The sequence below is a fragment of the Parasteatoda tepidariorum genome, chromosome 6 (assembly GCF_982258835.1).
Source record: "Parasteatoda tepidariorum strain Cologne lab strain chromosome 6, Ptep-v5.0, whole genome shotgun sequence".
Taxonomy (NCBI): Eukaryota; Metazoa; Arthropoda; class Arachnida; order Araneae; family Theridiidae; genus Parasteatoda; species Parasteatoda tepidariorum.
This window is the reverse complement of record NC_141760.1, coordinates 88,975,761-88,992,953: the sequence shown is the minus strand read 5'-3', so window position 1 is coordinate 88,992,953 and position 17,193 is coordinate 88,975,761. Positions and strand designations below refer to the sequence as shown.

Sequence of the window (17,193 nt, the reverse complement as noted above, 5' to 3'; positions counted from 1 at the left end):
TTTTAAATTAAAAAAATTAGTTTAGAAAAATTCAATTACCAAGTCGTCTTAATGTAATAGGTATATTAAAATCGAGTAATCTTGACCACCAGGTGAAAAATTTTGAATTGAGAAAAACAGGCTTAAAAATACAATTTTGAAAAAGTTCCTTTAAACAAAACAACAAGTCTTTGTAGGCGATTTCAATTAAGAAACTGGTGTGTTACATTTTGTTTCAAGTGAGTGAGTCCTAGTTATTTTGACTGTACTTTAGGAAGTTTCTTGATCATTTTTTTTACAGTTTGTGCCGAATTGTTTTTGATAGAACTCATTACATGTATTTTTTTCTTCAAAAAGTCAAGAATTTGGTTAATAAACCTCCTTCGTTAAAATTGACTGCAATTTTGATGACAAAGTGAAATGAGAAGTAACTTGCATGTGCCTCTGTATTTTAAAATATTTTAAGCGCAACTATACAGTGAGCGAATGAAAAAGAAGAAACTTTTGGTCAAATGATCGGATCTTTACGGTCTCGGACTCAATCTTAACGATTCAAGGAAGTGACTTCAAATATGTTAAGTAATTCACGTAACCGATGTTTCAAGTTACGGAATCAGACACAAAAACATACTTTCTTTGAATAAACAAACTTTTTTTTATTTTTATAATAATTTTTTAACTTTCCTATTTTTTTTCGAATTTTGATTTCTAACCTCTCAATATATAGGAGATAGCCGCAATCTGGAAATTATGGTCCTCAAAGTTTGTTAAGGACAACAATACAAAGTTTGACCACTTAATGTTAATTTTTTTTGTGTGTATTTCTCCATATCTCGAGAAATTTTTTAACAAAATGAAAATGTTTCGTACGAAATTCATTTATTCAAAGAGAATTCCATGCAAAATGAAATTTTAAGTAACTATTTATTGTTTTTAATTATTTATTATTTTCAATTATTTTATTTTAAAATTGTTGAAAGAATTTTGAATTGTAAAGTACACAATTTTTTTGTATCATTTCAAAGAATTTAACAAAATTGGTCAAATAATTCCTGAAAAATAAAGTTTTAAAAATACTGCTTCGTTAAAAATCAATCTCTCATGAGTTATTCGACCAATTTTGCATTTTATCATGTAAAATTACATTCTTTAAAATGGTGTTAAAAATTGCAAACATTACAATTCAAATTTTTTTGACTATTATAAAATTAAATAATAAAAAATAATAAATATTTATTGAAAGCTATTTTTGCATGTAATTATAATTTGATAAACGAATTTACGCAATATATGCAAAATTTTTCAGTATATATGCAAAAATATTTTCAATTCGCTTAAAAAATTCTAGAGATATGGTGAAAATCAGTCAAAATTTTGGACCCCTCTCCTGACCAAACTATAGGAATCATGTTTACCAAATTACATTTACCCCCTATATTTTGAGAATCAGAAATTCAAATCCGTCGAAAAAAAGGTATGTTTGTTTAGAAAAAATACGTTTTTGTGTCTGATTTCTTAACTTAAAATATTTTCGGCTCTAATTAATTAGCATATTTGAGGTCACCCCCTTCAAACCATTAAGATTAAGTTCTAGAACATAAAGATTCGATCGTTAAATAAAAAATATTTGTTGGCCTCCTGTCTTATCGGAACTGGTCAAAAGTATTGAAAGTCTTGCGGCCTTGCAGAATTTTGTTTTTAATGTAAATTTGTAAATTTTTCTTCTTTTTGTTCTATGCTTACAACTGTAAGCCTCATGCTATACTTTGTGGTGCATGAGGAGTTTTAAGTCGTTTATATAAAATAAAAAAATATTTAAAAAAAAAAATTTAATCATGGCGGTCCGTAAATGGCGATACATTGTACGTCGATTTTTTTTATCGAATGACTTTTTCTTCTTCCCTTTTTGCTACTCTTATTTTGCTTCAATTGTGCAATTATTGGATGGAATTGAAATATGTATGGCTTTCCTTTTTACAATACCATTTAAAAAATTCCCTAGTACACTTTACTTTTTATAGAAATAGTTAGATGCATGGTTATAATGTTTTCACCTCAGAATTTAATTTGATTGTATCCAGAAATTTCGAATCTATTTCGAAATCTCGCTTCAAACTAAAAGTTTTCGAACTGTTCGTTTGAATGTGTCAAACTTCATTATTCATCAATTTTAAAAGAATCATTTCTCTTCGAGGTCATACTAAAGTGGTATATTTAATTGTTATAAAAGACTACTTTCATTTAAATGCAGAAAATAATTTACGAGCAAATTAGAATGTATTTCAAATTTTAAGAGATGTTTTCTTTATATCAACATAAACGGTATTTTTTTCCCTTTGCGCTTGGTTTTTAATCATTTCAGTTCAACTTCAGACTTAGTTTAATATACTTTTCGGTTTTTATTACTTTCAGTATTCCGTGTAACTGATTAAAATTATTTATTTCATCTAAAGCAACCCCATATGTTTTGCTGATATAGATGCAAACTCTACTTACCGTTTTTTAAATTGCATCACATTAAAATATTCTGATAGCTGTTAATCCCATATCATGCATTTTTTGCATATTTTAAGTAGTTTCATTGAGTACACTTCATGCTAATGACAAGAAGAATTAAGCGTTTTATAAATATTATAATTTAAAATTTTTCGTTTTTTAAATATTATTGTCATAACTCGCATACGTGAAAAAAAATCATTATTCTTGAAAAAAAAAAGAAAATAAGAGTCCAAAGCCTATCGAAATTTCTTCGATTGCGTGAAAATTTAAATATGCTTATTGAAAATATGTCTTGCGTATGCATATATAATCTGTTTAGTTACTCACATTTCCCCCGATTGTTTTATTTTATTTGTAATTGTTCTATTTTTACAGAATAATTTAATTTATTCTTTCAACCTTTGTACTTTTGTCCCATTATGAAAAAGAGAAAGCGAATATAATTAAATTTTCAAATATTTTCGTGAACTCAACTTCTTAATTAATTTCTAACACTAGTTCTATTTATGGCAACAGCAACATTTTCTTGTTGCCTTGATAGAATTCTTCTAATAAGATTAGTTTTAACTAATCTTGCTGGTATTAATTAATTAGATTTGCTTGCGAGGAAATTTAGCAGTTTCTCTAGGGAGTGCTTTATTTAATAATCATAATTAATCTTTTGTACAGTAATAAAAATATAAATTTAAAAGCCCAATGCCTTGAGAAAAGGACAATTTAATTGGAGAAGATGTCTTACTGGTGATTAAGAACATTTCAGATTTATGATTAAAAAAAAACAATATTGGGAATGCATTAAATTATGATACATTGTATTTGAAACTTTTCCTGAACATCCATCATTTCAAATATTTTTTAATACGAAAATTAATGACACATTTTTATTATATATATATATATTTATGATGTAAAGTAACCTATTATATCTCATTGGCCATATGCAACTAATTTCGTATTACAGAAGGAAAAAAAATTGTTAAAAATTATAAAACAATAAAATACTCATATTGAAACATGTATTGTTCAAAGGCACTATGGTAAAATGGAACTTTGGCCAACTTGCTATGCTTTGGATGTCCAAGATCACGCCATTTTTATCTGCCCACTTTACCAAGATATCAGGAATAGGAATTATACCCAAGAAATCATTTTTTACTGATCTGATACATTCCAAATCAGGATTGCGTTGATTAAAATTATCAAAAGAATTTACATCTTTAGAATTTAAACAAATCAGAGAGAACAACAAAATGATGAATTGAGACTGCAAACCCGGCTCAAGAAACTCTTCGGATATTCGGACAACTTGACTTTGACATTGATTCCTTTTTGATCATTGGGTGTCTTTTTTTAATTTTTTAACCTTTAAGTTATTTGCTATTTTAATTTTTCTTTCACATTTGCAGTTATTATTATTATTATTCACTTATTTACCTTTTTTTTCGATTTATGCAGATTTGCTTCCTTGATTGTTTTAAATAAAAAAAATGATTTGTACTCAGCTCTCGCGGTATGCTTCTTGATGCAGGCCAGCAAGATACATCTCCATATGAAATAAGATGTAACTAAATCAAAAGTAAAATAAATTTAGTCCTTCTCTGTCACCTACATCTGCTCTGTATTATTATTATTGATTACTTATTGACTGAACACATGTCTTATTTATCCAGCTAAGAACATTTTGATTGATATTTTTAGTAGTGTAATTTTTCAAAATTCAAGTTGCAAACACACGTACAAGGAACTATCTGGTATATCATTGCAGGTTCAGAGATCATGCCCGGCCTTAAAACTGAATTAATGCCGCAATAGGAGACAAACAGAATCATTCAACGTCTCATTTTTTTTCTTAAATTATATAAAATAATAATTTTTTTAGTAGCATTTTGTACTTTTTTTGCATAACTATTATTTTTGACATTGCACGAGGGCGTTCATATTGCGTTCAATAATTTTACATCGATCTCTTGGAAACTTTAGAGCTTGTTGAACCGTATAGCTTAAATTTCCTGCAACCTTAAGGGGAAACAACACAATAAAATTTTTAAACACTGATAAAATATATAATTAGTTATTAATTGGCTTATACTTTTAAGATTAATGTACCAAAATGTTGATTTTTATAAAAATGGAAAAGTTGCAGCATACAGAGTCTAGTGCGACACAGGACATGCCGTCAAAAATATAAACAAGTGAGTTGATATTTGCTCACTCCTATCTATCACGCTACATCCGGTTGTATTTGTTCACAGTTTAATAAAATACTATCATTAAAATTTTTTTATTCAAATAATTTGTTGAAATTTTGAAAGAAAAAAAAATAATGGTATTTTCAATAAAAATGGCTGAAATTGCAATTTATTTAGAGGTAATAATTTTAAATGAAGTTTGAAAAATGTTATTGATAGTTTTAGAACAATTAGAAATAGTTATCTCAGCAGCCGAAGCATATGCTCAAAATGAGGGAGATCGTATAATTGCGACTGCTACTCTAAACCGCATAAGGTCTTCACATGAGAGTATAACAACAATTTATTCAAATTATTTTCTAATGATTTGGTACTTAACTCATTTGTTACAGGGACATAGAATATTTTATCACAAGGTTGTCATTGAATCGCAGAAACAAGATAAAGAGCTATTGTTTGTACAGTGTGTTATTCCTGGTGACTTTAATATGGAATTTGTCAGACAAGACTGGTTACGAGAAAGTGTGCCATACAATTTTACAGCTCCAACGTAAGTATTTTATTTGACTCTATTTTATTTAAGTATACAAAAACCCTAAGTTAATTGATTAATCCCTTCTCTGTGAGATTTTTTTTTCGAATTTTGAACCGGAAAAAAAAATCTTTTTATTGCTGAAAAATAATATATGTTCCATCCTAAACACGAAAATGTAATATATTTGAGTCGGCGAGCAGTTTTTTGCTTAACCTATCAGTGGTGAAATTTGTGATATCTCACCTACTGATCTCCAGTTCTCACTGCAATGCACCCAAGTTTCATCTTAGAAATCCGCACTATCCATCCATCCGCATGTCGTTATTTTCACCTGAACCAGAGCATGATCAATCTCCGATCCGGTACACACAGACGTATTGATTTGTTACGGAAACTTGAGGGCTTTTCGTCCTCCACAGAATTAGCGTACACCAATCACCATTTTGCACTTGAGGAGTTTTCGGCCGGTGGAGATTAAACTCACTACCGCTTGGACATGGGTCCTACGCTCTACCAACCAGGCTATCCCGGCTCAACAGTGAAAATTGTCCTGTGAGATTCCCTTATATCAGTGTTTCCCAAAGTGTAGTACGCGTACCCCCAGGGGTACGGGAACAGTTTAGCTTATGCAAAATATCTTGCTATAAACGAAAATTTCAATTTTTTTAAAAAAAAGCTAAGCTAGAAATGAAAATCTACGATTACGTATTTTTTAATTGGCTAATTTTTGCAGAGTTAACAGTTAATAATTAGTTGTTTCAACATGCAGTTGTGATTTTTAACTTTGTAACTTTTTTATAGTAAAAATTACATTCAAATGAATGCCGTCATTTTATTGAAAACTTCATAAAAATTATTGCATATTGACCAAGTCAAACACAGTTTAGGCTAGAATATTCTATGGTTCCATAGATTTGACAAAAAAGTTTTTGTATCTCTTTCAGAACTACACCCGTTGAGGTTTACAATGATATAGTTCCTTATGTCAATATGGCTGTAAGAAATAGAGGTCAAAGGATCGACACAAGCGCAGTGGTTCATCCTGGATCGTTATTGGATTTGCTCATTTATTTAGACAAAGAATCAACGGGTAAATATAATTATTAAAAATTACTGTTTCGGGAAATATGTCACATAGATGAGTCAAAATTTTGAAGTTACATACAATACTTAAAATTAGATTTTTTCCCTCCATTAATAGAAAAAATAAATTACTTAGTTTTTTTAATTGATTAAAATGATTTATATTTGCCTTTTATTTTTATTTTTTTGAGTTCAAACATTAGATTTTTTTAACTGTTTGAAAAACTAAAAATTAAAGTTTTCATTCATTTCGTAAAGCTGTTTTTCTCTAGTGTGTGTATATAATTTCTAGTTAAGTAACATCCATTTTGTCTTACAATAGCTCACTATGATATTTCATTGCGGTATTTGACACTAGCAGATCCTACACGTAGTATAGAAGAAATAGTTGTTATGAACGGGTAAGTATTAGAGTAATACTTACAATAATAATCATTATTATAATAATAATAATGACATCTTCACTATTATTAGACTTCACTTATATATATGCAGAATGTTAAAACTATGCTTTCTAATTGCATTTCATTTGTTCTACTAAAATAAGTGTATTAAGTATCCAAATAGACTAAAGTCTTATTTTTGGTTATGGAAAGTTTTGATACTTTGTATTTTAAATTTAAATCTATATTTGAAATTATAATTTCATTTCAGATACAAATAATATGCAACGTTGACTACTTTAAGTCACAGTTATATAAAAACGAAATCGTGGCTATATAAAATCATAATTATGATGCTATCGAAAACAACCATGGTTTCATATAATTGCGATTAAAATCAAAATTTAAGACGTTTTTTTTTACATTTAAATTAAAATTAATAAATGTGAATAATTAGAGTCAGAATTATAACAATTTTATTTCTTGTAATCGGAAAATTTTTACGTTAAAATTAGCGCAGTAATGCCGCATTTTGTGCCATGAAAAATTCACAATTAATCCTATTCAGGAATGAATTTTCTCTTTTGGTCTGCATTTATTTTACTGTTGCAATAATTCCATAATCTGACACATTTTTTTTCGGAATATACCTGTAATTTGTGAAAACGCCATTGATTTGATTTAAAACTGTTTCTGCATAAAGGCATTCCTTTATTAGTTCCGGTTTATTTCAACGACTAGGGAGCTACTTTGAAGATTAACTTCGGGAAATTCCTTTACGTTAATAGAATAATACTACGATAAAAATTTAAATGAAAACTAATGAATTTCTACTCTGCTAGTTGAGGTTTATAAAATGATTTTTAGTTGCTTCTACCATATTATCAAGTACAAATTTTAAAAACGTAGTTTTTATTTTCGTGCACTTCTATATTTTAATATCAGACTCATGTAAATATTAGTACATGCAATTTTGAAATTAAATAGCAAAAAGAAAAAAAAATTATCAAAACTACCGTTTTGATTGAAGACAATATCCTATAGAAGACTTAAGTAAACGCTTATTATATACATTCATATGTTTGTGTTACTAAAACTTATTATAATTATGTTAACTATTACCTTCATACATTCAGTAAATTCAAACACCTAGATGAGGAATATAAATGGTTGATTATGTCTGGTGCGAACAATCTGAGTTCGACCACAAACACGTGAGTTGAGTAGTAGTTTAGCTGGTTGGGCATAACTCGATGTTGTGATTGATTAGTATGGACAGAGACCTGAGCACGTTTGTTCCTTCCATTTGCAATTTAGATTTTAAAAGCAATCACTATTCAGATTACCAGGGTAGGCTGTCTTCTTGAATAGGCTTGTCAAGAGCGTAGACATAGTCAACTGCGGACATAGTTAATGCTTTTAATTTTTATTTTATTACGGTTTATGAAATGAGTTTTTTAAAAAATAAGTTATTCTATTTATGTGTTTATTTTTCATGTTATTTATGATTTATCAGATGGAAAAAATATTAATCAATAAAATATGACTAAAGAAATGTGTAATAATTAATAAATGTGTGATTTTCAGTTCATTTTCATATACTATAAGAGTATCTTGAAACTAATAAGTGAAAATAAAAATATGTTCTTTTTTGCGGAAAAATTATTAGATTTTAATAAGCTCATTGTGAAACTGTAAAGAAACTGTATTGTATGAAACTGTAAAGAAAAATTGCTTTAATTTAATTTTTTGCTTAAAATTATATAATAAAAAATGTAGTTTAAGCCAATGTTTATTAAATCATTCTTCACATTTAATGTATTTGAAAGAATTTTACTAGCTTTTAATGTTACATTTAGTATCACTTTTAGTGCAATAAACAAACATATACAGATTATATATTTCAAATGCATTGTTTGTTTAAAATTAAAATTGGGTCACAAAAGTACAAATTAAAATATTTATTAAAATTTATAGTTGATTATATTTTTTTGTAATTTATGAGAACCATCTTATTTTTTTAAAAATTCGAAAAGGATGATTCAATAGAATTTCAAAATAAATTTGAAATCAGTTTATCTATCAGTTTAACAAATATTAATGGCAATTCTTTAATGAAAGTATGTTGTTCTAGGTGTTCAGTGGATCCATTTGTATTGGATGTATTTCCACCAACAGCCGGTGTTCTGAGATCACAATTTCGTGCCTTCAAGTTTCAGAGCTCAGATTTTGTCATTTTTCTTGCAACAGTCAGTGTCTGTTTGCAGCAATGTATGGAGGTAGGAATATTTATTTTTAACTCTTATATGACACTCAATGCATCCTATGCAGTGCATTTCAGCTGCCTACCTCTTTGGAAGAGGTTTAGATTTTCAAGCGACTATTAATTTTCAGTCACGATCTTGTAACTGCTGAAAATCTAGTGTATATTGCATCCCCCATTTAATACGATATTAATATTTTAGCTAGGTACACGTTATGTACTTTTCTACAAAAGTACCAAAAAACAACTTTCAAATTCCTCTTTTGGAATGCACTTTTGTTGTACCTTTAGCATTTGCGTTTTTGGAAGCAAATACTGTGCAAATTATTTGGAAGATGAGTTCTCGAAAGTTCAAAATCAAATGCCTTGTTAAAGGATTAAGGTTTAAGTACGTTGAAGTCTTTGAGAAATCACCTAATTCACAATTCGAGGTCTTTTTGAACTAAAGACTTTGAAAGTTATTTATGACACTTTAGCATTCATGTATAACTGTAGTATGCGCAACGAATTCACCACCATGGATAACTTTTGTTGTATTGAGTGAATTTTCATGTATTAGGACTCAATCTTGATGATTCGGAAGGATGACCTCAAATATACTAATTAATTGGTGCAGATGATATTTTTAAATACGAAATCAGACGTAAAAGCGTACTTGCAATCGGATTTCTATCCCCATGATATAGGGGGGGGATGAAATTTGGGAAATATGTCCACAATAGTTATACTTTAATCATGTTTTAAGTAACTGCCCTTTTTTAAAAAAAAATAATTGATTTCACTGTTAATATTCGATGGATTTCGTTCAAGCCTTTTTTTTGTCATTTAAAATTATGCAAGAAATCGTATTGAAACCTTACAATTTAAAATTTATTCGACTATTGTTAAAAAAACAAATGAAAATATTAAATAATTATACTAAAAAATATTTTTGCATGGAATTATCTTTGGATAAACGTTGTGTTTAAAAAATTTAAATTCGCATAAAAAGTTCTAGAGCTATGGAGAATTACGTAAAAATAAAAATTAACTTTAAGATGTCCAAACTTTGGACAGTTCTCCTGATCAATATTGAAACCATATTTCCCAGATTGCGGCAACTTCTTCTACTTTGGGAGACAGAAATTCGGATACATTAAATAAAGGGCGTGCTTATTCAAAGAAAGTACGTTTTTGTGTCTGATTTCTTAACTTGAATTATCGGCTGCACTAATTAAATAGCATATTTGAGGTCACCCCTCAAGCCTTTAAGATTGAGTTATAATTATCTATTTAAGTTAATTCATTAACAGAATCAATTTTAAGGATTATTTGCAGTGACAGGTTTATAAAAACTCTTAAAATTTCTTAACGATATTATGAGAAAATCCGAGCAATAGTTTAAAAAAAATTTCAAAGTGTTTTTTTCTGAAATCTACATATAAAATATGAAGATTAGATTAAAATTGATTAAATAGGCTATTAATTCACATAATATTTTCCTATTTTATTATAAGATAGTTCTGAAAATTGATAGCCACCTCTTTTATCGTGAAAGCATACAATATTCGATATAAGTTAGCCGTAAAAACTTTTATTAGTTAATATCTTTTCATTAGCTTACTTATTAGCAGAAATTATTTTTAAATTATAAGAAAATAGTTCAATTAATCAATAGTTCAAATCAAGAAAATAGAAAAAGAATTTAATTTTCGAAATATAGATTTATGAAAAAGATATAAACAGAAAAATTAATTGTGAATGCATGAAAAGGCAACGATAGACATTTAAAAAAATTTATTTCCATTAAGAAATTTTAACAGTTTCTATAAACCTCTCATTGCAAATAACCCTTAAAATCGATTTCTTTTATGAATTAATTTAAAGACACAATAAATGTAATAATTCCCAAAGGTGCTCTTAATGATAAAATGATAATGGCTCACATAAAGCTGTCAGAAATTCAAAAAGGAAGTCATTTAACTAATGAATGCAGTTTGCGGAAAAAAAACCTCTTTAGTGACTTGATTTGTATTTTCAATCCTTTTGTGAAAATTTGCTTTTATTATCAGCTTTTTTGATTCGGAATAGGAAACTGTCAAACCATTATCGTCATTGGTTGCATTGTGTTCTAAGATTAATATTATCTGTGTTCAATTCTGTGGACTGTCTCAAAAGTTTCTTTATGTAAAGCCACATTAGCATAAAAGGGAATTTGCGGTCCTTGAATAAAGCTTTACACATTTTCCAGAAAAATTTAGAAATTACTGATAAAGAAGTATTTTAAAGGAGTAAAAAAAAACTCTCAAGATGCTCCATTTCATCAATAGTCACCTCATTCACTTGATGACAAAGTAATGTTAGTTTCATAAGTCAAGGAATTAAGAGAAAAGATTTCCCTTTTAAAGCTTTTTGATTCTATATTTTTTTCTTATTCTTATAAATGAGAGGCGAATAAATTGCATTGGTAATAAATAATTTTTCGTTTTAGCTTAATTGTCTCTCCAAATCAATTTGTGCTTTTTAGTGATGTTATGATTAGTGTCTTGTTCGCATAGATTTTTGAATTCTGTTCAAATCAACGTTAAATTCGAATGTGTTACACCTGACTAAATTGCAAAACCCATACGTAGCTTTTAAAAATTGCAATAACAAAATGCAGTAAAAATTAACAATACAGTAATTTATAAGTTATAAAATTCATAGTACATCAAATTTTGTTTTAGAACATAACTTTGAAAAATAAGAAAACACTTTTCAAGAGGTTCGTTTAGTTAACACCATAAAACAAATCTTGTATAACGTAGAACTATTGTATTGATATATTTTGCTTTGGCTATATTGATACAATATTAGAAAGCACTCCTTTTTACTGATATAATCGAGTGAACTGATGAAAAGATTATTTTCCGGATTTTTATAAATTTGTCTTCCCTTTTTTCATTGTTTTGTAAATTTTCCATGTTTTCTCTAGATATTGAACTTTTTTTTTATGTATATATATATATATATATATATATATATATATATATATATATATATATATATATATATATATATATATATATATATATATATATATATATATATATATATATATATATATATATATATATATATATATATATATAATAAAGATTAAAAATTGTAGTTATTGTCACAAAGTCACAAACTGAGTTCTGATAATTTTTAATAATTACTGATTACATCATCTTGTATCAGATCTTTTATCAATCGCAATAAATTTTTATATGTTATGTAAAAATTTTGTTTAAAGCGTAACAAATTGCTTAATTAAAAAATTTATAAAATTCCAAAGTGCTATTGGTTTTAATAATAAGTAACGATAGCAAAGAGATTATTATTATAAATGAACACACATTTCCATTTAAGTATAAAATTACTTCTTCAGTTAATGTTTAAAATATTATCTAGGGTGAGTTTGACATTTCTGTCACATTTCGCTTTCTATAATCATGCTAGATGTATCATAAGAGACAAAAGCCGATCTCTTCAACAGTCAAAGTAATCATTCACATCTGCTTTGCTTTCAATTCCCTAGGTGGATTGCTACGGGGATCCTGATCAATCAGGGAGGAGGAAACGAGAAATCCCCAAGTTCCTCCCCCACTATACCAATGAAATGTACGAGGTGGAGCTATCAGCTTTTCTTCGCATCAAGTCTAACGTTGAGGGGGATATCATCATAGAAGAAAGTAAGTACCTTGCTATCTTTCCCTCTTACACCCTTAGAGCATCGATCGTCTCACGGGAACACAGGACTTTTGTCTTTTCTTACCAGAGGTTAGTGGAAATATATCGAACGACTCCTGAAGTTGAGTAGGATGTATTCCTGCTCCAATACTTTCTGTACCAGAAGAACAGAATGTCAATCTCAAAGTCAAAATATTTTGAGATACTAAGAAATGAAAGAGCAAGTCTTGAAGTTGTTTCCTGATTAAAAGGGAAATCGTATTTCTCTTGACAATAGGTGTTAGGAGATGAATAAGTACTGTTGAAGTTTAATTTTTGAATTTAAATTTGATTTCTGAAATTAAACTGATTAAATTAAAGCTAATGAAAAGGTATTTAACAAGCTTATTATTATACCATTGTAAAATATTCTTGACAACTTTGGCTTAAAAATAATCAAGATCAATCTGTAGGCTTACAGTGTGTATGAAGGAAATTTCATGGTCATTTAAGTGATTGTAATTTTTAATATTTTTGCAAGAAAAAAACGTATTATTTTAGCACAATATTAGTTGTAATGAATTTAATACTTTAAAAGAATCAAATATTTCACAAAATCCCTCACTTTTGGAAATGTATTTTTGGAACATTTTTAATATGCATGTATTATTCTTTTGCTGTTTTAAAATGAGATCTATAAATTTTTGAGCAAAGAGCCTTTTTTCAAAGAAAAAAATATGTTTACTAAATTACTATTATCTTTACAAATACCGATATATTCAAAACTAGTCATGGAAATAACTAAATATCAAACTTAGTACAATGTTTATTAGAATTATGAATTGAATATTAGAATTTGTAGAAGTTTTTTGAAGTCTGAAATCTAACTTCTATAATCATGCTCTGAAATCTAAAATCTAGTTTTCTAAAGTCTGAAATTGAACTGAAGCTTTGCACCAGATTTTAACATTTGGTTCTAATGTATCATAGCTTTTAATGTGATATTTCTCACAGGTTTAGTCTATAATTTCCTAGTCTGATTAGTCTAAACATCTGTGTCAAATTTCTTCAAACTTAAAATAGTGGGTGACTAAAAATGTTCCACTTATGAATTTAATCCACATTATTCTAACTTCTGATGTCAAGTCTCTTTCTAAATTGTGTGACATTTTTAATAAGCTTGAAAAGGAAACGCTTCTGTTGGAAATTTGAAGATATTAAAAAAACATTGCGATTAAGGGGATAAGTTCACTTGGTTAATTTCTAAGGTAAAGTTGCAAATTAAAGAAGGCTTTCAATAAAAGAAGTTGTATAGCCATTAACACTTTTTGAGTAATTTTCTTTATTTCATAAAAAGAGCGACAAAGCGGTATCTCTAACTAGTAAAAAAAATATCTAAAAGTCCCAAAAAATGATTTCAAAGTCATCCAGTTATCTCAAATGCGGTTTCTTTCTTTTCGTCAGTCATTGCAGAATCCCATTTTATATCCATCTGCATTATCCATGGTAGACTGATCAACCATGTGCAATTTTTTCAGATGCAGGAAAGCTGGAAGAAAGGAAAAAAAGGTTCTTATAACTTCTACAGTGTACTGTGTATAGTTTAAGTGCTGCAAATTTATTTTTGATACTCTGGTTAAGTTCGAATGATAGGAAATTATTTTAATTTAGTAAGGAATTACATATATTTTTTATTTAACTATCTAGAGACGCAATTTAAATCAGCCTAAGGTACTTCAAGGTACTTTATATTTTAAATAAATATTTCGAAGGTACTAATCTGCTCTTTTTCAATTCATTTTTAGATGGCTCACTAACTGTTTAAAACTAAAAATTAAAAAAAAATAATTACTTAAAAAAATATTAATTCTTTACTGCGCTTTTCGTTGAACTGTTAATTAAAATCATTCAAGTTAATGTAATTTCCGAGGAAGAGGAAAAATAATTTGTCCTTAAACACTTGTTTGAAGTAGATTTTTCCGAATCCAAATCATAATTGCTATCAAATTTATCCAATAGAAAATACAACTTAATAATTAATAAAAGGGTAGAAATGCTTTTGAGTACTTTGATTTTAAAAACCAGTGTGGTTATTTGAACGCAAACTTTAGCAATTATCATGAATTGGACAATCAAATATACAGGATGACGAGAATTTTTAAAACTTACTACTCCCTTTCTGAATTCCTAGACATTTTGAAAAAACTTCCCTAAATGTCACAAGAATACCTAAACTGCCCTTTTTCCTATTTAAATTCGCTGTTTCATGCCTGAACATCAGTAAAAATTATCTGGAAGAAGAACAAATTCCTTATTAACCTATTTTTTGTTCCCTAGAAAATATACGTTGAGAACCATTAAGTTTTCCTTTTTCCTTTTAAAAACATTTATTTTCTGAAAAATGCTATCACTTCTAGAAAGTAGACTAAGTTTTCAATTGAAAATGCCCAATAACTATTTAGCGTATAACTTAAGAAATGTAAAAGCAACCTAGATCTTAAAAGTTATACACTGAGTGGCCAAATTACTATGACTACCTGACAGTTTTATGCAAAATGAGCTATTGTGTCACAATAGCTGATGCAAAATGAGCTATTGTGTTACAAGGGAATGCACGGCAATTGAACCATCAACTGCACTGTGCTACTCGTGGAGATATGGGCAAAAAACAGGATTTAACTGAGTTTGCGGAATGATAGCTTGAAGCGTCGAAACCAGAGTCAGTAAACGGCTGCTCTTGTGAAGTATTCGAGAGTATCAGTTATGAATGTGTACAGAGTTTGGACAGCCAAGCAGAAAACTGGGTCCCAACGTCTGGCTTGTGGTCGTCACCGGCTACTGAATGCTCGAGCTGAAAGGCTACAGTTGTTCAGTCCTACAGCAGAGCAAGAGTACGTCATAGAGCTGGGAATTTTAATGAAGGTGCAAGTTTAAACGTCTCTGAACGAATTGTGCACCGTATAGCCTCTGAGAACCTACGACTTCCTCGAAAGCTTCTGTTGTCAGTCTTGACGCCTCCAGAGCAAAAAGATTGGAGAGTAGATGACTGAAAAAGGGTCATGAAGTGTGATGAATCGCGTTTTCAATTGCACCATGCAGATGGCAGGGTTTGGATATGGAGAAAATGGCACGAAAGCATGGACCCCAATTGCATTCCCACAACACTTCAAGCTGGTGGAGGAAAATTTAATGGTTTGGGGGATGTTTTCTAGGGATTGCATTGGTTCTTTGATTTCAGTGGAAGAACACTTGCATGTACCCAAGGGTATTTAAGTGTTATCGCTGATCAAGTACATCCTGTGATGTTGTAGCCTGCCGGGGATGGATACTTTCAGCAAGACAATTACCCGTGTCATATAGCTCGTATTGTCGTCAGATGGTTCGAAGAGCAGGACGTTGACTTTACCAGGCTTCATTGTCCCACACAATCACCAGATCTCAATCCAATTGAGATCTGGTGATTGTGTGGGCCAATGAAGACTGGTAAAGTCAACGTCCTGCTCTCAATCTAATTGAGAAATTAAGGGATGAGACCGGACGGGGCATCAGACAGTTGGAACCAGTGCCATCTAATTTGACGGAACTGAAGATTGCAGTTCATTTGATAAGGACAAATTCTTCCAACCAACATCTCATTGAATATAGACCAAGAAGAATTCGAGCCGTATTATGGGCTAAAAGTGGAACAACAGTGTATTGAGGGTAATTACGCCACTCAGTGTATGTGCTAACTAAAAAAAATCTATTTTCAAACTCGCTCTGGTCGTTTTTTACTAGCTCCTAAAGGATGCTCGAATTCTTTTAACAATCATTATATCGCGATAAAAGCTGCAAATTAATCCCTTATAAGACTTATGTGAAAATATTTTTTTTTTGCTTCTTGAACTTAAAATTAAGAAAATTTGAAATTAAGATACGAAAAAAACGCTTATTTTGTGTAAGGCAGTCTTAATTTATGTACGAAGCATAATTTGGAATTTAAGGGGATAAAAATTTCCGACTTTAAGATGGCAAAAGATAGTTTAAAAATTCTCTAAAAACCAAAAAACATCCCATATATTTGAAAAGTAATCAAAATTATCAGCTATTATGTTCCCTTGATACTACTGTTAGTGAAAATCAAACATTCGAGGCGTGCATTTTAAGTTTGTATTTGCTCCCACTACGTCACTTCCTCCATCACGTCGTTTGTATTCACGATCTAGTTATGTCCATCAATTCTATTTCCAAGCCTTTCTTTATTCTTTTCAATTTCAGCTTCTTGAAAAATCCAAACATCCAAAAGTTCCTAAAAAATATAAACGAATATAAAGGAGGATGAAGAACATTTCCATTCCAAATTGAATGATGTTCCATGATTTTTGTTTGAATCATCAGTGACGTGACAAGGACTATTATTTAAATTTTATCCCTTGAAGCTAAGAGTATGTAACAATGCAGCTATACATTGCGTAATAATCTTTAGATTATCTCTAGAACAATTACGACAGAATTAACGGTAAAATTAAGCTTCATGTAATTGTTTCTTCTGTTCACCGTTGTGTATAACACAACTCCATCTATGACAACTGCTTCACTAACATATTAATT

General features: G+C 29.2%; 1 protein-coding gene and 1 long non-coding RNA gene across 4 annotated transcripts in view; one reads left to right on the top strand and one right to left on the bottom strand.

Moving 5' to 3' along the window:
• The window catches only part of LOC107452035 (uncharacterized), a 212,979-nt gene that overhangs the window by 190,725 nt on the left and 5,061 nt on the right, over positions 1–17,193 (top strand). For both annotated transcript variants that reach the window (XM_021147066.4, XM_021147065.4), the window contains exons 4-8: positions 5,060–5,217; positions 6,147–6,292; positions 6,608–6,686; positions 8,803–8,947; positions 12,473–12,626. In XM_021147066.4, coding sequence (XP_021002725.2) covers positions 5,060–5,217; positions 6,147–6,292; positions 6,608–6,686; positions 8,803–8,947; positions 12,473–12,626 — 682 coding nt within the window. The remainder of the gene's footprint in view (positions 1–5,059; positions 5,218–6,146; positions 6,293–6,607; positions 6,687–8,802; positions 8,948–12,472; positions 12,627–17,193) is intronic.
• The window catches only part of LOC107452036 (uncharacterized), a 64,993-nt gene continuing 61,721 nt past the window's right edge, over positions 13,922–17,193 (bottom strand). The window contains exon 3 of one of the 2 annotated variants that reach the window (XR_015434777.1): positions 13,922–14,152. This is a non-coding gene — a long non-coding RNA (uncharacterized LOC107452036). The other variant, XR_015434776.1, reaches the window with a different exon arrangement.